This window comes from Scyliorhinus canicula, chromosome 10 (assembly GCF_902713615.1).
Source record: "Scyliorhinus canicula chromosome 10, sScyCan1.1, whole genome shotgun sequence".
Classification (NCBI taxonomy): Eukaryota; Metazoa; Chordata; class Chondrichthyes; order Carcharhiniformes; family Scyliorhinidae; genus Scyliorhinus; species Scyliorhinus canicula.
In genome coordinates, this window is record NC_052155.1 from 43,697,292 (window position 1) to 43,721,998 (window position 24,707).

General features: G+C 43.4%; 1 protein-coding gene across 4 annotated transcripts in view; it reads right to left on the reverse strand.

Moving 5' to 3' along the window:
- The window catches only part of rhpn1 (rhophilin, Rho GTPase binding protein 1), a 123,572-nt gene that overhangs the window by 76,126 nt on the left and 22,739 nt on the right, over window positions 1-24,707 (reverse strand). For 3 of the 4 annotated variants that reach the window (XM_038808837.1, XM_038808840.1, XM_038808839.1), the window contains exon 4: window positions 9,613-9,657. The exons of the other annotated variant lie outside the window; for it this stretch is intronic. In XM_038808837.1, the coding sequence (XP_038664765.1) occupies window positions 9,613-9,657 (45 nt within the window). The remainder of the gene's footprint in view (window positions 1-9,612; window positions 9,658-24,707) is intronic. 4 annotated transcript variants of the gene reach the window in all.

The following is a 24,707-nucleotide window of genomic DNA, read 5'->3' on the forward strand; positions in this document are numbered from 1 at the left end:
GGTTGGCACAGAGCGGGCATCAGACAGCTGAGGGACCTGTTTATTGATGGGAGGTTTGTGATCCTGGGGGAGTTGGAGGAGAAATTTGGGCTCCCCCGGGAAACATGTTCAGGTAAAGGCATTTGCTAGACGGCAGGTGGAGGGACTCCCTTCGCTTCCCGCGAGGGGGGTGAGTGACAGGGTGCTTTCGGGGGTCTGGGTCGGAGAGGGGAAGATATCTGATATCTACAAGGTTATTCAGGAGGTGGAGGAGGCGTCAGTAGAGGAGCTGAAAACTAAGTGGGAGGGAGAACAGATCGAGGATGGGACATGGGCTGATGCCCTGGATAGGGTTAATTCTTCCTCCTCGTGTGCGCGGCTTAGCCTCATCCAATTCAAGGTGCTGCACCGGGCCCACATGACTGGGACGAGGATGAGTAGGTTCTTTGGGGGTGAAGACAGGTGTGTTAGGTGCTCGGGGAGTCCAGCGAACCATGCCCATATGTTCTGGGCATGCCTGGCACTGGAGGAGTTCTGGAAGGGGGTGGCGAGGACGGTGTCAAGGGTGGTGGGATCCAGGGTCAAGCCAGGATGGGGACTCGCGATTTTTGGGGTTGGGGTGGAGCCGGGAGTGCAGGAGGCGAAAGAGGCCGGTGTGCTGGCCTTTGCGTCCCTAGTAGCCCGGCGAAGGATTTTGCTACAATGGAAGTATGCGAGGCCCCCAAGCGGGGAGACCTGGATCAATGACATGGCGGGTTTTATTAAGCTAGAGAAGGTCAAATTCGCCCCGAGAGGATTGGTACAAGGGTTCTTTAGGCGGTGGCAACCTTCCCTCGACTTTCTGGCTCAACGATAGGGTACTGGGACAGTAGCAGCAGCAACCCGGGGGGGGGAGGGGGGAGGGAAAAGGTGGGGGGGACAGTGACTATGTTTGTTTATTTAATTTAAATTTATTTTTAAGTTCTCTTGTTGGGGTTGGAGGGGTGGGGGGGATATGATACATGCGTTGTATGTCTACGTTATACGGTCTGGGGGGTGTTACAGTTGTTATGGGTTATTTTGTTGCATATTTTCCGTAAAAAAATTCCAATAAAAATTATTTTTTTTAAAACACAACAAATTTTACCTTTGACATTCTGGGAATGATTGAATAGGTAACTGTGAAGGGAACTTCAGGATCTTAGCCATAATAGGGTTGATATCCCTGTATGACATTAATGCAAAAGTTATCAAGCTGTTTTAGGACTGAAGGGGGATCTTGGGTTTCAGCAAACCAGATTGCATTACTTAAAATTTTCCTATACCTTACTATGCAATTTCCCTGCATTACCCCCCTGGCCAAGTCACAAATGACATTCTCAAGTGACTGTGATTATTGCCCTCCTTATTATGCCTCCTTTATTACTTCCTAGAATTTGATATGTTCAACCCTATCAATCGCAATACCCTCACCACCAGTGCCCAGTTACATCATATACAAATTGCCTTTCGGCACCAGTAGGAGAAGCTGGTGTACTTTTAAATAGAATGATTGAGTTTCAGGGGAAATCTATTAGAACTGTTCACAATTCTGTAAGGAAAGTAATTTGGGATAAACTACTTCACTTTTCAGTCAATAATTTTAAGATCATGAAGAAAATATCAAAAGGGGAGATTTTCTGAACACCGATAATTCTTCAGAGAGCTGGAACCATCAAAATGGGCCAAAGGGTCTCCAATTTGCCCTACAGAATTCTATGATTTCAAGGAAAAAACAAAGGAAAAGTAGAGTTTATTTTCCCCAAGTAAACGGCTACCACAGGCTTTCAGAGGCCATACACAAATGAATGCAGGTTAGTTACCGATTTGATACCAATTCTGACTTCTCCTGAATAACATCACAGGGATGCATGTACAAGTGTGATTGTTTGCCTGCCTCCAGGATCAAATACAGCCCAGGATCAAATACAGCCCAAATTGTATAAATGTTTTTCTCTTTCAGTCTGCTGGTTGGAACATCTGGAGGATTACAAAGAAAAGGCTGCCTTGTTATCCTGTCTTACTACAGGAGGGCCTTTGGGAAAAAAAATGATTCTATGAATTACAATGAGTTCAGAATATGGCAAGATCTATCTTTTGCTCAATATTTATGCTTTTATATATTTTGTTTCTCAGATATTTAAAATTAACATTGAAAAAAAACTAAATTTAGAACATCACCAAATTCATTACAGAACCAATACAATAATACATTTTTTTTTACAGGATGTGGGTGTTGCTGGTTAGTCCAGCATTTATTGCCATCCCTAATTGCCCTTCAGAAGGTGGTGGTGAGTTGCCTTCTTGAACAGTTAAAGTCCCTGAGGTGTAGGTACACCCACAGTGCTGTTAGGGAGGGAGTACCAGGATTTTGACCCAGCAACAGTGATGTAAAGGTAATATATTTCCAACTCAAGGTGGTGAGTGACATGGAGGGGAACCTCCAAGAAATGGAGAACCAGGGCCGGGATTCTCCCCTACCCGGCGGGGCAGGGGGTCCTGGCGTTGTGGAGTGCCGATAACCACTCCGGCGTCTGGCCTCCACAAAGATGCGGAATTTAGGGGCTAGACCCGCGCCGGAGTGGCTCCTGCAAATGGCCTTTGGCGCCCTGCCAGCCTGGGCCAAAAGGCCTTCGCCGGCCAGCGGAAGTACACGCATGTGCCGGAGTGTCAGCAGCCGCTGACGCCAGACCGGCGCATGCGCTGGGGAAGGGGTCTCTTCCGCCCCCGCCATGGTGAAGGCAATGGCGGGGCGGAAGAAACAAAAAGAGTGCCCCAAGGCACAGGCTCGCCCACCGATTGGTGGGCCCCGATCGCGGGCTAGGGGACCGTGGGGACACCCCCCTGGGCTAGATCGGCCCGCGTGCCCCCCCAGGACCCTGGCGCTGCCAATCCCGCCGGCACCAGACGTGCTTCGATTCCCGCCGGTGGGATTGGCCTGTCAGCAGTGGGACTTCGGCTCATCGCAGGCCGGAGAATCGGCGCGGGGGGCCCACCGACCAGCGCGGCGTGATTCCCGCCCCCGCCGATTCCCGGGTGGCGGAGAATTCGGGCCACGGCGGGGGCGGGATTGACGCCGGCCCCGGGCTATTCTACGACCCCCCGGGAGAGTCGAAGAATTCCGCCCCAGGTATCTGCTGCTCTTGTCCTTCTAGATGGTAGTGGTCGTGGGTTTGGAATGTGCTGCCTTAGGAACCTTGTCGAGTGTCTGCAGTGTATCTGACAGATGGTCTGTGTTCAACTGAACCTTTCTTATTTTAACTTCACTGTCAACACTTTATCTCATTCCAATTTTCACTTTTATTGTTCAATTTTACTTTCTGCCTTCTTGCTCACAATCCATTTTGGATGCAGAAGCAACTTTCTGCCAAATAATTCATTTTAAAAGGATCTTCATGCCACATTGTGACAATGGTCATAGTTCCAGTGCAGACATAGCCTGGTCCAACTTCGACATGGAAATAGTGCCCAAATCAGAAATTTTAGCTGCCAGGCAAACTTGTAGCAGCTTTGTGATGGCATAATTATACAAACCATTAAATCACAGAACCTGCACTTAAGGTATGCAGAGTTCGCTGATTTCAATTAGAATGGCACTTCGGACAAATATTGAGCCCAGTGTCCAAGGGATAAGAAAGGAGAAAATGAACCAGGATTCTCACTGCTGAGTGCTATCCATTGATATCTGCTGAAAAGAATCTTTGCAGCAATCACTGGATCAAAATTAGTTGTGATATTCACTGCAGGGTTTGGTTTGTCAGCTCTCAGTTTGGATTTACTCAACAATGACCATCTGGGTGATTTGGACAAACAGAACCATAGAAAGGCTACAGCACAGAAAGAGGCCATTTGACCTATCCTTTCCATACCAGCTCACTGCAAGAGGAAGACAACTTTTCATTCCCTGCAGCTCTGCAATTTTTCTTCTCTTTAGGTAATTTAGCAACTCTTCTTGAAAGCCACAATTAAATGAGCCTCCACTACACTCTCTGGCAGTGCCTACAGAAACAAACCACAATCTGCTTAGAAAAGATTTTCCTCATGTTGCCTTTGTTTCTTTTTCCATACACACTAAAAACTGGCACATTCCGGTTCTTGACCCTTCTGACAATGGGGTTAGTTTCTCCCCATCTACTTTGTCCCATGGAACAAAATTTGTAGGCAGGAAAATCTTGATTAGAGCACACATGAGAGTGCTGTGTGCAACTTGGTCTTCATATCATAATGAAGGATAAAGGGATACATTAAGTGTAAAAAGAATTCACACAGGAGGGGCTAAACTGGCTCAGCTTTTTCCCTGGAAAAGATAAGGCAGAGTAGTGACGTGATAGTGGTCTTTAAGGTTTGTGAAAGGACTTGGTAGGGTGGACAGAGAAGACTGATATGGATTGGTTGGGCCAAATGGTCTGTTTCTGTGCTGTTTCTCTCCTGTGGGAGATGGGCCACATGTGGGCGAGGGCAAAACTATGAACTACACACGACTCATCAATAAAATCAAGAGAGAAAATTATTTACCGTAGTGGTTAGAATATGGAACGCACTACCACAAGCAGTAGTTGAGGGGAAAAGCTTAGATGCATTTAAGCTAGGGGAAGGTAGATAAGCAGATAAGAAAGGAATAGAAGGATGCACTGATAGTGTTAGCTGAAGAAAGATGGATGGCAGCCAAACTGTTGGCATTTACTACTCGTGTTGAATGACTTGTTTCCATGGACAGAATCTTGGAGGTGATGATAGGTCTTGGCCGCTGGCTGGAGCGGCAGAAAGACCTTTAGGTCACCTCTGACAAGGCCCACCGACTTGTGTCATTCAGGCACTGAAAAGGCTAGGGACGGGCTTTATTTCCCCTGAGCCTGCAAGCAAACACCCCAGGATCTGACTGGCATGTTCCCTTGCATGGAAAGCCCTCCTACCTGCCGCAGTTACTGGTAATAAGGTCCTTAAGTGGGCATTAATTGTGCCTTCCCACGACAGACTTAATCTGGGTGGAGGCAGCCACCAAACTCACTATAGGGGAGGGTATAAAATTCTGCCCTATGACTCTATAATTTTATTTACGGCAGCTTACTACCCAGTAACTTTAGAAGCAGTAAGCCTTCATGAGACTGGAAAGGTGAAAACAGGAGTTATGAACAGTCCCTGGAAACGCAGTGTTTAACACCATTAAATCTCCAATACAACACTTCACTAAAAGACTAAGTTGCTTGCCTCTTCTCATTTGAACTGTTTGTCCAGATGGCATCATGCCTTGAACTGATTAGCCTGGCCAGCATTCAGTAAATGACATCACTTGAAGTAATTCACCTGCTGTCAGCAAACAACACAAATCTGGCAACAAAACTACAGTTCACATTCGACATTATAAACTTTCTGCATTCGGACTCAAAGACTCACGAAATGCAGTCTGCTCAGCAATTTAGATTGACAGATTTGAGATTGATTTTCCACCACAATTTGCCACTGCCTATGCTAAATAATTTGCCACTTCCTACGTGAAATTATTTTCATAAAGGTTATGGAATACCAATCACTTATTGGATATTTGGACATTATACTTTGTATAAAAAGAACAGATTGTAACTGATCAATTACAACTGTACAATTGTTTTGTTGTTTTGGACCTTTCAAAACAATATAGCCTCTCCTGAAAAAACAAGCAGCCCTCAGTCAGCAGAATCTTTCAACAACAATATTTCACCTCTAATAAATAAGCTTATTTAGACTGTTTCCCTTTCAGAGTATTTAACCACAGCACAGGTTAACAACTCAACATCACAACTGTGTTCCATCTGGGACAAATTTCACAAGAAATTGGACTGTAAGTACTGGCATTTATCGAATGTTTTAATAAGTCAACAGCTCATTTGTTTGAGTTCTCCTGATACTGCTATCACTGGGTTTCACAGGTTCCTCTTGGCTCTTTGGCACTTTGTCCAATTCTAATTTTCCAATCTAGAAGTCTAGCACTCAGTCTGACATACTATATGACTAGGGATCAAGGATGAATTGCTTCCACTCCAGTTCAATAGGTTCAGAGATAATTGATAAGTCTAACGTGCGTTTGGCTGACTCTACTGTATGTGGGACAGATGGTGCTTGAAGAGTTGGTACAGTTTGGAGTTTGCATGCTCCCTTCGCGCCTGAACTTCACCCAAAGTTTTTTGAAGAGTTTCGAGCCTTCCCGATGGACCTTCTCCATTTTGGTCAGTCACAAATCAGGGATGTTTGACTTCTTCAGGGGTTCTTTGAGACATCCCTTAAAGTGTTTCCACTTTCCTCCTGCAAGTCTTCTGTCACAACTGAGTTCTCAATAAAGCAGTTGCTTCGGAATCTGGTGTTATACAAACGACATGTCCTGCCCAATGGAGCCGATTTTGAGTGATTAGCACCTCAATGCTGGGCAGATTGGCTTGGGTAGGAAACTGCTGTTGGACCACTTTTCTTGCCACCAGATTTGGAGATTTTGTGAAGACACCATTGGTGGGACTTCTCCAGGGTTTTGGACGTGCTTGCTGCTGGTTTTCCAAGCATCCGGAGCATATAGGAGTGTGGGATCACTACAGTCCAATAAACCATGAACTCAGCTTCGGGACGGAGATCCTGGTCCTCAAATATTAATTTCCTCGGTAGGCCTAAAGTTGAGCTGGCACGTTCAAGGTGATGATAAATTTTATTGCTGTGCCTGACATCATCAAGAAGAGGATCTTGAGATACGGAAAGTACTCCAGATTTTCCAGGATCTCATCAATTTTAATCAATGTGGTTTGTTTTCTCCTGAGGTAGCTGGTTGAAATATGATCTTAGTTTCTCGGATTGTAAGAGAAAGCTCCATTTTCTCACATGTTTGGAGGAGCAGTCAACAATGTGCAGCATGGCGGCACAGTGGTTAGTACTGCAGCCTCAACAGTGCCAGGGACCAGGGTTTGATTCCGGCCTTGGGTGACTGTGTGGAGTTTGCACGTTCTTCCAGTGTCTGGATGGGGTTCCTCCAGGTGCTTCTGCTTCCTCCCACAGTCCAAAGCTGTGAGGGTTAGGTGGATTGGACATGATCAATGTGTGGGGTTGCAGGAACCATGCGGGGAAGTGGGCCCAAGATACACTGCTCTTTCGGAGGGTCGGTGCAGACTCAAATGGGCCAAATGGCCTCGTTCGGCACCATAGGGATTCTATGGACCTGGAGCCCAGTTTCTGAATATGTGCAGTCATTTGCATGGGAGAAACTCTGTGATGGAGTGTTTCTGTTTTTGGATTGCAGGTTGAACGATTTCCTGTTTGTCCTGTAGATCATCTCCATGTCTGTGGCAATCTGATGGTTGCAGATCTACTGAGGTGCAGCAGAGCAGTGAGGAAAACAGAGAAGAGAGTTGGAGGAGAATGGGTGGCATGGTAGCACAGTGGTTAGCACTGTTGCTTCACAGCACCAGGGTCCCAGATTCAATTCCCGGCTTGGGTCATTGTCTGCCAGTAGTCTGTGAGGAATTTGCAAGTTCTCCCTGTGTCTGCGTGGGTTTCCTCTGGGTGCTCCAGTTTCGTCCCGCAAGTCCCGAAAGACGTGCTTGTTAGTGAATTGCACATTCTGAATTCTCCCTCAATGTTCCCGAAAAGGCGCCGTAGTGTGGCGGCTAGGGGACAGTAACATCACTGCAGTGTTAATGTAAGCCTACTTGTGACACTAATAAAGATTATATAAACTATGCCTGATTATCTTTATTTTATCCAAGTGCCCTTCAACACATTTAATAATAGCTACTGACATTTTGCCTCAGACAGAAGTTAAGCTAACTGACCTATAGTTTCTGCTTTGTCTCCCCACCTTTAAAAAAAAGTTACATTAGTTATTTTCCAATCTCATAGAACCTTCCCCGAATCTAGCACATTTGGGAAAATTAAAATCAATGCATCAACTATCTCACTAGTCATTTCTTTTAAGACCCTAGAATCAAATCCACCAGGACCCAGGGACTTAACCTACAGTTCCAACAATTTGCTCAGTAGAACGTCCCTGATGATTGTAATTTTCCAGACTTCTCTTCTCCATTCCAATTCCACAGCTATTTATAGGATGTTACCTGTATTCTCTATAGTGAACAATAATGCAAAATACCAGTTCAATTCATCTGCCGTCTCCTATTTTCCATATTAATTTCCCAGGCTCACTTTCGGTAGGACCAACACTCATTTTGTTGACTCTTTACTTTAAAGTATAGAAACTCTTATTATAAACAAGAGAAAAGGGTGATGATTGGGTAGCAAGTCAACTCCGATTGGATGAGGAATTGCCATAGAGAAAGTAACCAAAAACTGTAGTTAACCGGGTAATGCAAAAAAGGTGCAAGGCTTGAACATATTCCTTTTATTTGCAGAGAACAGATCCCTAATGCTTCAAGCTAGCATAAATGAGCCACGAGTTCAACTGATTATCTTAAATTGGTTGTTCGAGTAGCAATTAGGACATTCAGAATTTTTCAGCAAGTGCTGCCCAATGGCAGAATCACGTCTAATAGTCAAAGTTTTGTTTTGTGCTTTTCAAATATGGACTGGTTGAGAACAGCCCGTGCTTTGCCTATTATGAAGTGGAAAAGTGAAGGAACATGGATTCGTTCAGCTAATTACTAGGAAATACGGCCGACATACCTGGCATCACACTAGCTGAAATTCATACACGATGTGCTCAATTGCGTATCAGTCTTTTTGGACTGACAGCAACATCCAATTGGTGGAAATTACCAGTCAAGTAGCCTCCGCATAGTAGCAGCGTGAAACTATTGTTCAAATCTTTGAGATACTTTGCTTTTCCAGGTTAATTTGAGGTAGACCAGACACTATTCAAGCCCAAAAGTGCCAGATTTGGCCCATTTGCAAGTTTGTGCAATACACAGTGAACAATGATCTGAAGGCATTGCTTTGCAGGCTAGCTTTGATGCACTCTATTTCTGTGTCAGGCTTGCAAGGTGATCCAAATGGCTAAGGAACCTATTTCAAAGATTAGTGATAAGGGCAATCTTAGCATATGAAGCTAAGTGGATCCGGGTTTATTGACGAGTGAAGATAGGCTTGCGACAGACAGTTCGTGAAGGACCCACTAGCGGATTTCTCAACTAGCACGTTATACTGTTCCATCCATCACAGAAGTTAATGTATGGATGGAGTATATGGAGGAAATATTTACCTGCAGCTGCAGATTCAAAGATCACAAATCTATTATCTACTTATCAGAAAGAATCATGGGGTAGTTGGTTAGGGCTCATTCGATCAAAAACACATTCATGAAAACTTTTAGACTTAGAGTGGATCCCATGGCTACACTATTCATTTGGGCATATATTCTAGTCATCAAAATAGCAACTTGTAGTGTCGCGTTCAAAGTTCAATGACTGATCTGTCCTGATGACTGATCTGTCCTGATGAGTACAAGTTGAAAAGCTTGGTCAGCATCTCTCTTTTCTGCAATAATCAATTAACTTCAGTAAATTGCTGCATCACATTGTCTAGACATTGAAATAGATGTATTATTTCCAAGGTCTTTCCTCTAAACTCTCTCGCCACTGCAGTTCCATTTATTGCAAGTTTATGACTATAGATTGAAAAATAGAAAATCATGCAGGTAACACCCACCTGCTTAAAAAAGTCAGGGACATCTGTTTCAATGAAGCACTCCCCCTTCAAAAATAAATACTTAATTCAGAACAATAAAATGCAGCATGATAAATAAAGACAGTGAAAAAGACAGCGATCAGTAAAAATTAAAGAATATTGAGGGCTATGGGGTGAAGCATTCCTGAAATTCATCTCTTAAAAGGCCTCCTGCTCCTATCTTCTATGTATCCATGTATTTTCATATATTATTATTAACACTTCATAGGAAAAATCACAAGTCTTAAACTATTTGCAATAAATGTTCATTAATTCATTACTTTCAACTACTCTCACCATTTCCACCATCAGCACACCTATAACCAATAGAGCTCAAATTGGATCCGTCAGACATGATGAGGATAAAAATCTGCACGTCTACTGCTATTTTCCACCCATCGCACAGTTCAAATAGAATTAAAGCAAAATGCTCACATGCTCAGCATCATATATCTTTGAAATCCTGGTTACAATGCAGAGATACAGGCATCTTCACTGCCATCTCAATACTTGAATTTAGAAGATCTACTTGGCATGTGACAATGAAATAAAAAATCCTATAGGATCTTCATCATCAACCTCTACTTTTTCCAAATAGAATTTTTAAAAAACTTGTCCTACGCATTACGTTCTAGGACCAGACCCCAACAGTTGCTAGGATACCGGACAGAAACCCAATATTTTGTTTAATTTGTAAGACTGTGAGAAAAGAATACTTTGCTCCAAGAGTGATTTCATGCACAAATAGGGATATGGTATACTAAAACAAACTTTATTACTAACACAGTATTACTAACTTTATGATAAAGACAAATAGCTTTCAATTACCAGTTAAACAGTGCTTATCAATAACCCTAAACGGCTACCCTCATCTCCACTCAAACAACACCCATCTCAGGTCAAAATCCACTTTCAGATAGAGCTCGGGAATACTGGACTCTGAGGAAAGGAGCTGACAGAGTCTCTTCCTCTATCTCTCGTTTTGCCAGAAAATCTGCAAAACAGCTGTATTTCTGAAATTACAGAGACCTGAATGAATACAGTTAAAACCATTAGACTGAAAGCAAATAAACCTCTAACTGAAAGCCTAAATTGAAGGAAGAATGGCTTTATGTTCCAGAAAGCTAAGTGATAAAAGATAGAATTGCAGCCAATGTTTATTCACTTTTTTAAGGATTCATTTGCAGAGATACACATTACAAACATGAATCTCGAAGACATTTATCTGCAACAAAGGCTTTTATCTCTTTTATTTATTATTGTATTTTTCACCCCTCTTTCTCCCTCTGTGCTTCACTGTCTTGTGTGTGTGTGTGTGTGTGTACATATATAGAGTGTGGGGCTAGTTTAAAGGGGGGGGGGGTTAAGAATGCGATAATAGTTAACCCAATGTATCTGCGGCATATTTAATCTTGCTCTTGTATTAATAAAGTTGTGTTTAAATTTTACAAACCTGGTGATTGCAGTTAATTTGGAGACGAGGGCCAAAGACTTTGAGGTGTTTTGTAAGTATTATTTATTAATTTCAATTGTGTGTTACTCGAGGTCAAGTGGGGCTAGAATTAACCGCGCACTAGCCCAGACAGACATAACAATATTATAACACGATTATGTTCAGACATCTCCCATCTCATTTAATCGTACTATGGCATCAGAGAGAGATGATGTGATATCTACAGAAACAGTGCAATTGCAAAGGACAATTAAACACTAATTTTAAATTGTTTTAAAAATTAAAATAAATCAGTTAATTGTAAGCATGTTTTTTAAAATTCATTTACTGGATGTGGGCATCACTGATTAGGCCAGCATTTATTACCCATCCCTAGTTCCCTTCAGAAGGTGGTGATTTGTTGCCTTCCTGAACCGCTATAGTCCTTGAGGTGTAGGTACACCCAATGGGCTATTAGGAATGGAGTTTCAAGATTTTGTCCCAGCGAGTGAAGGAACGGCGATTTACTTCCAAGTCAGGATGGTGAGTAACTTGGGGGGGGAACCTCCAGGTGGTGGGGTTCCCAAGTATCTGCTGCTCTTGACCACGACCATCTAGAAGGACATGAGTTAAGAAAGTGCTGTCTAAAGGAACCTTGGTGAGTTACTGCAGTGCATCCTGTAGATGGTACACATCGCTGCCATTGCTCTTCAGTGGAGGAGTGTTTGAATATTTGCGGAGGGGTAACAATCAAGCAGGCTGCTTTGCCCTGGATGGTGTTAAGCTTCTTGAGTATTGTTGGAGCTGCACTCATCCAGACAAGAGGAGAGTATTCCATTACATACATGACTTGTACCTTGTAGATGGTGGACAGGCTTTGGTGGTGGGGGCAGGGACAGGAGGTGAGATACTCGTCGGATTCCTAGCCGTTGACCTGCCCTGGTAGCTACAGTATTAAATGGCTAGTCCAGTTCAGTTTCTGATCACTGGTAACCCCCAGGATGTTGATTGTGGTGGGCTTTAATTGTGTACTCACTTATGCTCCTATTTTAGAATCACAATAAAATAGGATCAGACAGCCATGTGGTTATTGGGTTCAGAGATTCATGTTTGTAATGTGTATCTCTGCAAATGAATCCTTAAAAAAGTGAATAAACATTGGCTGTAATTCTATCTTTTATCACTTGGCTTTCTGGAACATAAGCCATTCTTCATTTTTGACACTGAGCGAGTGTTGGCAGGCTATATGACTATGCGTGCAACATATTTGCACTTTGCCGAAAGGGTCATTGAATAACAATCAGAAATTGAAAGTTTGGCTGGAAAGTTTAAGCCAAGTGGCTCGGAGGCCATATGCAGCACCCTACAGCCATCTTGACTAAGATTAGCTCGGGCTTTAAAATGACTTTTCTGATCTGTGCGGCAGTTTCGAAGCTGTATTTCAAGACAAAGGAAATTGCAAATAATGAAAAGGCAATACAACAGTTTAAGAACTTAGGAATGTGCAGGATAACACATGGGGGAGAGCTTCAACACAGACTCTCTTTAATTTAATTAACATACAATTTTGTCAGCTTTTCAGGAAATATTACATTCTTGATGTAAAAATAAACAACAGCTGTTCTTTTGTGACGTCAGTACTTAACTAAATAATAACAAAGGAACCTTTTGAGCTTTAATTACTGGAGGGGAAAGAGGTCATCACTTCATTAATGAGCTTATATCTAACCAGAAATAAGCAATGAACTGGCTGCGTGAATAAAGCTCTTTTATAGACAAACACAACACTATTGTCCTGGATTACACGGTATGAAGAACAGCAAAAGCAAATAAAAACTTAATTGCAGAAATATAAGTTGCTATTGGAAACAGCAGCCAGCTAATGCTCTGTCAAAGAAAACAAAAGGAATCTGCTTGCCTGCTAACACAATATAGCTAGAGATAAATTATGTAAAAATCATTAAGTCAGGAACAAGAAATGTCATGCGACCCAGCGAAGCTTGTTCCTCCAGTCCTCTATTGTACTAATTCTTCCAGTACAGCATTCAGCTACATTCTGAATATTTGTCCTACTGCTATACTGTCCAGAAGACTATTTCACTCACAGGTCTTTGAAAAAGCAGTTCTTCACTTCTGCTTTTAATTTAAAGAGATTAATTAAATTTATATACTCTTGGTCTACCTTCCTATGAAGCACATTGTTGTCTAATTCATAATACATTTTCCAACTTCTACATGTTTTGCAGAATTGTAACTTCATACCCATAGAAGCAGCAAAAGCCCAACACCACTGTATCTTCCAAAGTGGATCTTAACTACAAATTAATGGGGACCTCATCCCTCTCCATCTTTATTCGTCTTGACCCGTTTACAGCCTTTGACACAATGACCATATTGTTACGACACCCTGGGCTTGTGCACGGTCAATTCCAGCCCCACAGGCACCCCAGAATCCCAACACAAGTGAATTAATTGATAATTTGTATATAGTTTTTGAGATCTTTGACTCTTAACTGCTCCCATGATCAACAGGCACCAGATTTGTAAGTGAAACAAAAGAAAACTGCTTATTTATAACGAGAGATAATACATGCAATAATTATATTGGTAAACTAACCTATTACTCTCCCTTTTTAATTCTCCACCCTCAATCCAAGCGCGTGCGCACATGCGCACAAGGGGTAAAATCGGAATTAAGGGAAAGGGGTAAAATTGGAATTAAAATGGAAGAAACAAAGAAAGACGAGTGTCCTTGTTGCTAATATTGAAATTGTTGAAGCTGGCTATCTTCCCAGGACACGGAGTGCTAAAATCACCAGATGAATTGCTAACTAGGTTCTTCTTGCTGGAATATTCAGGCAGGACTCTCAGGCTGTGGGATCCCCTCTAGGGAGTCACTTTAACTTGTATTTACTTGGGTCTTCACATGGAAGATCCACCTCAGGTCTGTTAAATTCTGACTTGCCTCCACCTCCAGCAGGTTAACTATCAGCCTTATGGAGATAAGACTAGAGTTTTCAATATGAGAGTTTTAAAATGTTTTCAAACAGCCCCTCTTGCCTGCAGATGGTGCTGAACTGGAATTTCCTGCAGGTTTAACTGGCTATGTAAAGAGAAAGGCCCCTTTTGCAGGTTTTTAGAGAGAGAGAACAGAAGTGTTCATTCACTGTTGCTGGGTCAAAATCCTGGAACTCCCTCCCTAAGAGCACTATGGGTGGACTTACACCTCAGGAACTGCAGCGGTTCAAGGCAGCAGCTCACCACCACCTTCTGAAGGACAAGTAGGGATGGGCAATAAATGCCGGTCTAGTCAACCATGCCCACATTCCATGAGTTTTTAAATAAATCTCACATACGTCAATCCAGGCATCCTAGGAAACTGTTGTATTTCCTCTAAAGCAATTATATCTTTTCTTGGATAAGGAGGCTAAAACTACACACAATACTCCAGGTGTGGTCTCACCAAGGCCCTGTACAACTGCAGTAAGACATCCTTGCTCCTGTACTCAAGTCCTCTTGCAATGAGGGCCACCACACCACTTGCCTTAACTGTTTGCTGTATCTGCATGCTTGCTTTCAGCGTACACGAACACCCTGGTCCCTTTGTTATCTGACTGTGAAGTTCCGCCTATACTACAATCCACAACGGTTCACTTCTGTCATCATCACAGCAGTCTACATTTTATCCCAGGCAGAAGTGAAGAATGCGCTTGATGAATTGTACACAGCTATAAACAATCTGGAAATGGAATACTGGAGACCGTGATCATCGTGGCTAGGGACTTCAATAAGGCCAACCTCAAGGGTGTCCTGCCAAAATTCCACCAACACATCTCCTGTTACACCAGGGACCCTCACATCCCTGACCACTGCTACACAACCATCAAGGGCACCTACCGCTCCATCCCCCAACCGCATTTCAGAATATCAGACAGTGCTCCTTCTTCAGGCATACAAGCAGAAATTTAAGTGGGAGAATCTGGTTAAGAAGGTCGTGCAATGCTGGTCTGAGGCAACAGAAGAGCTCCTACCCGACAGCTTGGAGTCAGTGGACAGGTCCATATTCAAGAACTAAGTGGCCAACCTAGACAAGTATGCCACTATCATCACAGGCTTCATAATAATAATCATTTTTTTCATAATGTTATTGTCACAAGTAGACTTACATTAACACTGCAATGAAGTTACTGTGAAAAGCCCCTCGTGTCCATACTGGTGCATGGTGGCGGCTTATACCATCTACAAGATGCATTGCAACAGCTCACCAAGGCCGCTTCAACATCATCTTCCAAAACATTGTTCTCTACCACATAGAAGGGCAAGGGCAGCAGATATGGGAACACTGTCGCCTGGAAGAACCCCTCCAAGCCACACACCATCCTGATCTGAATTAGATTGCCGTTCCTTCACTGTCACTGGGTCAAAATCCAGAAACTCCCTCCCGAACAATACTGTGGGCTACCATACATCACAAGGACTTCAACAGTTCAAGGCAGCAGCTCACCACCACCAAGTGCAATTAAGGATGGACAATAAAAGTGTTGGCCTCGTCAAAAAAGGCCACATCCCATGAAAGAATTCTTTTAAAAAATAATCAACTCCGCTAAAATGCTATGCACTATTCTTTTCAATTCGTGACCTGCAGCAGTCCAGTGCGAAGTTCATCCACATTGGCAAGCAGTTTCATTGATAATGTTTCAGATTGTTAGAAATGATAGGTTGAAGTTTTGGGTGTGCATTCACCCTAACTGATTCTTACAAAAGATACACACCATAAACTATATTACATGTCCTTTATCGTTATGGATACTGACTAGCATTCTGTATTTCCAACAGTTTCAGTTTATGTTTCAGATTCAAAAAGTTGGTAGTTTTTCCTTTCACCTTCAGTTTGGTAGAAATACAATTTAATTACAGTTTTGCCTGAAAGCAACTGTTAATTTGACAATTGAATAATTATGTTGCTATATGACTTGCACCGCCCCCATTATAGATTCTTTATAACTCTCAAAGAATGCACTGACTTCATAGATTCAGAATTCCTACAGTGCAGAAGGAGGCCATTTGGCCCATCAGGTCTGCACCGAACCTCTGAAAGAGCACCCTACCTAGGCCCACTCCCCCACCCTATCGCCATAACCCCACCTAATTTGCACATCTTTGAACACTAAGGGAAATTCAGCATGGCCAATCCACCTAACCTGCACATCTTTGGAGTGCGGACGGAAATCAGAGCACCTGGAGGAAACCCACACAGACACAGGGAGAACGTGCAATCTCTACACAGACAGTCACCCAAGGTTGGAATTGAACCCCAGTCCCTGACGCTGTGAGGCAACAGCACTAACCACTGTGCCGCCCTTCAAATACTCAATCAATGGAAATCCACAGTCTTACAGGGACATTCTTCAAAATTCACTTGTTCTTACCAGAATTGTTGAAAGGGTGTAGTTTTAGACATATCAGAATTAGTTTCAAAACTCGCTGAAGGGGTTAAACGTTTTCTGTATCAATTTTTATTACATGCACAAGCTGTTTAGCTGAAGTTGTTAACTGTAGGAAAATATCCCAAGGACACTGCTGATGATGGGGCCCCAATAAAGAGATAAACAACAGTGTGGCTATGGACAAAGTGGGTTCTTTTCCCCACTTTGTATCGATATCAAGTTGTCTGGAGGGGAGTCAATCATACAGAATTGTCATTGCCGGAGTGACACAGTGGTTAGCACTGCCACATACGGCATTGAGGATCAGGGTTCAATCCCGGCCCACTGTCCTTGTGGAGTTTGCACATTCTCCCAGCGTCTGCGTGGGTTTCAGCCCCACAACCCAAAGATGCGCAGGGTAGGTGAATTGGCCACGTTAAATTGCCCCTTAATTGGGAAAAGAAATTGGGTACTCTTATGTATTTAAAAAATTATTATTGCAGCGGACATTTATACCTTGAGAAGGCCATTATACTTTAAAAAAAAAAAAAAAAATTTAGAGTACCCAATTATTTTTTTCCATTAAGGGGCAATTTAGAGTGGCCAAACTGCCTACCCTGCATATCTTTGGGTTGTGGGGGTGAAACCCACGCAGACACGGGGAGAATGTGCAAACTCCACAAGGACAGTGACCCAGGGCCAGGATTCAAACCCAGGTCCTCAGTGCCGTCGGAAGCTATGCTAATCACTGTGCTGCCCTGAAGGCCATTATACTTAAGGGGAGGTGATTGATAACCATATTCTTGATAATGGGAAGCCGGTGAGTAATAAAGAGGCAGCATGTACATGTCTTTGCACTGATCGGATATCATTAAATAAACGTGCACTTGTTGAAATTGGTTAATTGTTCTCATAAACTATGTATGATGCAAACATAATCGATAGTTATGACTGGACATAAATAAATAACAAATGATTGGTATATGCTAATTTTTTTAACTGAATCTGAAGTATATCTGTCAGTACAATTCTTGAATCGTTGTAAGGACTAAATGACAGCACTACCACAGCTCAACGGGCAAGCACAGCAGCAATCACAATGACAATGTGCCCTAATGTTATTCTTTTTATGTGCAAGTGTAGCTGCAGGAATCATTGAAGCAGAATTTAACTAGAAAGTGACAAAAGAGGCGATCTTGGAGGGATTAGTACAGGAGTATGAGCTGCCCAGTGGGAATGGGCTCCGGTACTTACAGGTGTGAGATTATGTGAGGAAACTGGTGCCGTCCTTTCCAACCTGCCGCTCCCGGGGTTGCAGGACAAGGTGGTGTCAAAAACAGGGGTTGGTGAAGGTAGGGCAGAGACCTACAAGGAATTAATGGACTGGGAGGGCATCCTGATAGGTGAGTCTAAGCGGAAGCGGAAGGAAGCCCTAGGGAGGGAATTGGAGGCTGGGCTGTGGGAGGAGGCTTTGAGGAGAGTAAATGCATCCTCTTTGTGCGCTAGGCTTCGCCTTATTCAATTCAAAGTAGTCCACAGGGCGCATATGATGGTGGTCAGAATAAGTAGGCTTTTTGAGGGGGTGGAGGATCAGTATTAGCGGTGCGCGGGTGCACGGACCACATCCACATGTTTTGGGCCGGTTTGAAACAGGAGGGATTGTGGCAGAGATTTGCTGACGTTAGGTCAGAGGTGCTGAGGATGAAGGTTGTCCCGAATCCAGAAGTGCCAATTTCTTTGAGTGTCGGAAGACCCAGGGGTCCAGGTGGCGAGAGGCCGATGTCTTGGTCTTTGCCTCCCATGTAGCCCGGAGACGGATCTTGTTGGAATGGAGGGACTCAGTTGCCGAACCGGGGGGTGTGGGAATTCGCAGAATTTGTTAGGTTGGAAAAAATCAAGTTCACCTTGAGAGGGGTTCCCAGTATCGGGAGGCATTTTAATCCTACGCTGTTATCAATGATGGTCTTTAATCAGATGCAAGCAAATGATTTAGAAAAATGCCTCACTTGGGTAAAGGTTTCTTTCCCTTTGCAACTGCAAAAGAATGTTGTCTCACTATCTACATTGATGACTGATCATAGATCCAAACATACACTTATCAAATCAGTAATACAGGGCTTCTGTTTTTTTTTTAAATTGTGCAGAGAAAGATAGGGAAGGCCACCATCAAGGTTGAAAAGAATGAGAGAGAAGGGAAGACATTAAAATAGTTCTGTAGAAGGGTAATTTGGACTCCAAACATTAACTTGTTTCTCTCTTCAGATACTTCCAGACCTGAGTTTATCGTTTTCTTGAAGGACAGCTGGCTTGTAATGCAGAACAATGCCAGCAGCGCGGGTTCAGTTCCCGTACCAGCCTTCCCGAACAGGCGCCGGAATGTGGTAACTTGGGGCTTTTTCCACAGTAACTTCATTTAAGCCTACTTGTGACAATAAGCAATTATTATTATTATCCAGCATTTCTCAGTTAATATATCAACACTCCTTTGAAACTAAAACACAGATTCTATGGCCTGCTGAGATTTCCCTGCATTTTGTTTTTATTACAGATTAAACAGTAGTGACCAGGGGTCATTTTAAAGGGATAAGATTATTGAAGGAAAGGAAGACAGATGGAGGTAGATACTTCAAGCAATGACTTCGAGCGAAGAGTGGTTAATGATGGACAGTGCATCTCAGGAAATTGCAGCGTGCAGCCAATTATTTTCTTCCCATTGGCAAGTGCTGCCCTTCTCTGGAGTCACACGATCACAGACTTGGTGGCATCTTATGGTACTTTATGAGTGGGAAATGTGTAGGCTGACTTAATTAGACGGGAGCCATAATTTCTGTTTCCCAATGGCAGGTTGAGATGCAGAGACGTCAGTGACGTGGCAGAACTGGCCTCCCACCGACCTGTGGTGGGTTCCGATAGAAATCATAGATTTACAGTGCAGAAGGAGGCCACTCGGCCCATTGAGTCAGCAGCAGCCCTTGGAAAGAGCGGCCCACTTAAGCCCAGAGCTCCACCCTATCCCGTAATCCAGTAACCCCACCTAACCTTTTTTGGACACCAAGTACAATTTAGCATGGCCAATCCACCTAACCTGCACATCTTTGGACCGTGTGAGGAAACCAGAGCACCCAAGGAAACCCACACAGACACGGGGAGAACATGCAGACTCCGCACAGACAGTGACCCAAGGCGGGAATCAAACGCAGGTCCCTGGTACTGTGAAGCAATTGTGCTAACCACTGTGTTACCGTGATGCCTACTTGTAATACAGGCTTGCCATGAATTCTTGTATTCAAACATTTTGCAATGACACCCCATATTAAGTCAGCATATTAAATCAGCACAGCACAGGAATTCACATTCATTTAAAGGTGTCCTGCAACAATTGGCTTTGTGAAATTGTGTCGGAGGTCAGCATTTAAAAAAATTTAACCTTGTGACATGAGGGAGGGGAGCAGGAGAATGTAAACCTGCGTGGAGGCTCAGGACCGGCAAGGGTGTGTCAGGGGTGAACTGGCAGGGTCAGTACAGTTCACAAGTGGGTCCATCTCAGTGTTGGCTGGCAGAGGGAACATTGACAGTCAAAAGGGGTAGGTTGATTCTGAAGGGAGCAGATCCAGTTTGAGGTTGGGATAATTGATGGTCTCGAAGTGCAGGTAACAAGATCTAACAGATTCAAGGATTATGCACGGAGGGTATAGGATCAGAGGAGGAAATGTTGATGGGGCTAGGCGAAGGCTCAGTGGCAGAAATAACATTTGCAGTTGGAGGACGGAGTCCAGAGTAATGGGGGTTGGAGAAAAAGTGGTTGAAGGGTTATAAAGGGAAGATTAAGGGTGATGGGGACAAGGATGAAAGTGACAGAAAGAGAATGCTGGTTAACGACTTCTACTAAAATGACTATTTTTGGTACGTCCCCAAAACATCTGCGAAATCCATGGATGCACATTTTCTCATATCATCTGCCTTCTCCACATAGTTTAATTGATAGAGCACCTGTGACTTTCACACCCAACCTTCCCGCAACCTCAAAAGGAGGGCTTTTGTCAGTCAATAGCAGAGGCTGCATCGCCAGCAGTAAGCAGCACCAGAGGAAGAGATTGGTCAGCATACAGCCATTCAGGGAAGACATCATTGAAGACAAGTACTGGTGCATCAAGACCTCCTCAGGACAAGAACTAACTGCCTGTAGATTTTAGAAGGCAATGTCAGAGATGACAGAGATTGTCCCAAGAAGTGGCCACTGATGTGGGGGTTTGGACACCAAGACTTGCATACACATGGATTTGGAGGGAACCCTATGCCAGGGGCTCTCTAGATGACTGACAATAATTTATTCTTCACCAGGGCTCCATGGATGACATATATGGCTTATCATATATGCTGCCACCCACAGCTGCATAAACAAGGTGACCCTCTACCATCACACAAATTAATTCATTAATTATTCCACAGATGGAGACAGCCAACCAGCAATGGCATTTTGATTTTTCAGTCATTTCTCCTTTCCTTAGAGTGCATGGAATCATCAACTGCATTTATGTTACCATTCGAGCTCCCTGGGACCATCCAACGGCATGTGAGAATCCCAAGCTTTCACTTTGTGCAAATAGTGTGTGGCCAGAGGCAAGAATCAAGCAGGTCTGTGCTGGTTTCCCAGAGAGCTGTCATAACTCATATTTTGCTGAACTCAAGTTCCAGAGCTGTTGGAGGCAGCAGCTGGTTGACAGCTGGGATTCTGGGTGACAAGGAATTGGTTGATGACATAATTGAGGCATCAACAGAGTACAGTACAAGAGTATGACAATGTAGCTGATGCCACCACTAGAGCCATCATTCAACAAACCATCGACTGATTGAAAATACACTTCCACTATCTTGACCAGTCTGGAAGGGCTCTGCAGTACACACCACAGAGGGTCTCACGAATAGATGTGATCTGCTGTGCACTCTGCAGCATGACAATATAACACACTAGAATTATTGTAACAGATTGGAGGATGAATTGATGCCAGAGGAGAAGTCCATGAATATGGACAAGTCTTTACTGGATAGCAGGGCCATGGAGAGAAGTGCATGGGATACCAGGGACAACTTGATGTGCACCAGATTTCCCCAAGAAATGCAGCACCTTATATGATCTTGGTCCCATCGCCAGAACCCCACTGTCTTCTTGGAACATAGATCACTCTCTGCTAGCTATTGTTGATCATGTGTTCTCTGCCACCCAGAAGAGCAAGAGGGGTGGAGATTCACTAGTGAATACTGGTCCTGGCACCATCTGCGTCACACTTGGACGGACATCAATCAGCCGACCATGACCAAGAGATTAGATCCTGAACCATCTTTGCAGGGGTTTCATTTCACCTATAACATTTTATTATCCCTGCTGAGTGTGATCTTGGAAATCTCCTTTTCTAATGTATAATAGAGAGGGTCAGCTAAGCCAGTAAGGTCGGCCATGTCGAACAGAGCGTCAAGTGCAACATTGAACACTAATGAAATGAAAAAATGAAAATCGCTTATTGTCACGAGTAGGCTTCAATGAAGTTACTGTGAAAAGCCCCTAGTCGCCACATCCCGGCGCCTGTCCGGGGAGGCTGGTACGGGAATCGAACCGGGCTGCTGGCCTGCTTTAAAAGCCAGCGATTTAGCCAAGTGAGCTAAACATTCAATAAAAGTGAACAAATAAAAACATGATGTGGAGATGCCGGCGTTGGACTGGGGTGAGCCCCAGTCTCAGCCCCAGTCTCTTGCCCCAGTCCAATAAAAACATGACAGTGTTTCTTCCACAATAAAAAAATGGCCTCCAACTCCCCTGTGACTATCAATGCGTGCCAATCATGAGGAGTGCCAGTGCACTTAGCACTCTCACTAAGCTATTCTTAACTCATCAAATAACAATGGTGCACGTATGAATTAAGTGAAATCAATGTGATGTGCAATGTTTACAAGTGAAATTTAAATTTGTGCTCTCAATAAGACCATGTAAATTTGAACCTACAAACGAGCAGGAGTTGGCTATTCACCCTTCAAGCCTGACCCACCATTTAATAAGAGAATGGTTGATCTGATAGTAACCTCAAATCTGCATCTCGCCTACCGTTGATACTCTATCACCCCCTTGCTTACCAAGAATCTATCCACCACTGCCTTAAAAATTAGAAGACTCTGTTACCACCTTTTCAGGGTGAGCATTCCAAAGACTCAACCGTCTAGTGAAATAATTTCACCTCATCTCCGTTTTAAATAGGCGACTCCTTATTTTTACAACAGTGATCCCTAGTTCTAGATTCTCCCAGAAGAGGAAACATCCTCTCCACATCCACCGTCAAGATCTCTCAGATGTGATATGCTCCACTCAAGTCACCTCTTATTCTTCTGAACTCCTGTGGATACAAGTGTAGCCTGTCCAACCTTTCCTCATGAAACAACCCACACATTCCAGGTATTAGTCTGGTAAACCTTCTCCTACTGCTTCCAATGTATTTGCATGTTTCCTTAAATAAGGTGACCAATACCGTACACAGTTCTCCAGATGTGGTCTCACTGGTGGTGCCCTGTACAACTGAAACATGACCTCCCTATTTGTGTTCTTAATTAATTGCCTTTTGCGATTCATCACTCGGGTCCAGATCTCTCTGCACCTTGCAGCTCTGCAATCTCTCACCATTTAGATAATATGCATTTTATTCTTCCTGCCAAAACGGACAATTTCATATTTTCCCACATTATATTCCATTTGCCTTATCTTTGCCTATCTATATATTTTTGTAGCCTCCTTATGCACCCCCCTTCACAACTTACTTTCCTACACATTTTTTGTCATCAGCAAATGTGGCAACCATCCCTTCAAACCCTTCCGAGTCATTAATATAAATTGTAAACAGTTGAAAACCCAGCACTGATCCCTGTGGGACACCACAAATTACATCTTGCCGACCTGAAAAGACCCATTTATGGCTACTCTCTGCTTCCTGTTAGCCAGCCAATCTTCTATCCATGCCAAGACGTTACCCCGAATAACATGAGCTTATTTCCTGCAATAACCTTTAATATGGCACGTTATCAAATGCCTTCTGGAAATGGCAATACAGATGGGCAGGGAAGTGGTGGCTGTATTATAGAGGCTCCCAGTTTGTCAGGGGGGCTCCTTTCTAGCCGACCTGTATCTGCTGCGTTGCCAGCAGATGGTGGATTTCAACTCTGAAAAGTTTCCTTGGTCACATGATCGCACATGTTTTTGGTGCCCACTGTCATCACTTGAAATGTTTTAATTAGGATCGCGTGGGAGCCAGCTCCCGAAATGTCACCCACTTCTGGTTCTGCCATTGGGAATGGCACACAGATAAAATATCACCCTCTTTTGAGTCGGTGTAAGAATTGGAGTTGGGACTCTTAATTTCAACACAAGCTTAATGGTGCATTCTGAATAAAATGCCGGTCAATACAAGACATACCAGTATGATCACTAAAGTCCTAGCATGTTGCATCACAAATTGGTAAACTACATGTTTACATCCACAATCCTCTGTATGGCGAGTTACCAATTTGAATTCTGTTATCACAAAGAGCCTAAATCAAGTTGTTTCGTTAACAGGAGGAGAAAACAAAAATGGTGCTCAGGTATGGTACTTGCCCTTAACAAATCAAGAGCTTCTTAAAGAAAGTCCAAATCATCACAGAAGATAATAGAATCCACCTTTAGAAGCTAAATAGAGAAGCGGTGCAACATTTTGCTCATTATGAGATGTGCCATAAATCAAGTTTCTGCACCTTTGATAAAAAGGTTGCATGACAACGCCCTGTTTACTACACCTCAACAGTGACTCACACAACAGTGACTCAATACCAGCAATGTTCAATTACAAAGGAAGCAATAGATCAAAGAGCTAAACAATGCCAAATTATAAAGGTAGGTGAAACTGCTCTTTAATGTTTATCCAACAGGTAATTTTCCCATTGGCCAAAATTAATAGGTGCCATATTCAGGGCACCTATTTTGTGCTTCTATACATGTTACACTGAGCAGAAGAGCACACAATTAATATCAAAAATATACAGAAAATAGGAAAGCTTTTCAGTATTCAGGATTATTAAATAAAATTAGACAACCATGTCACTATCATTCACAATCATGTGATTTTGTCCCCCCTCTGTAGTGAAGCATCTCGGGCAAAATTCTCCCAACGGGAGACAAAGTGCCGACGCCGGAGTGAAAACCG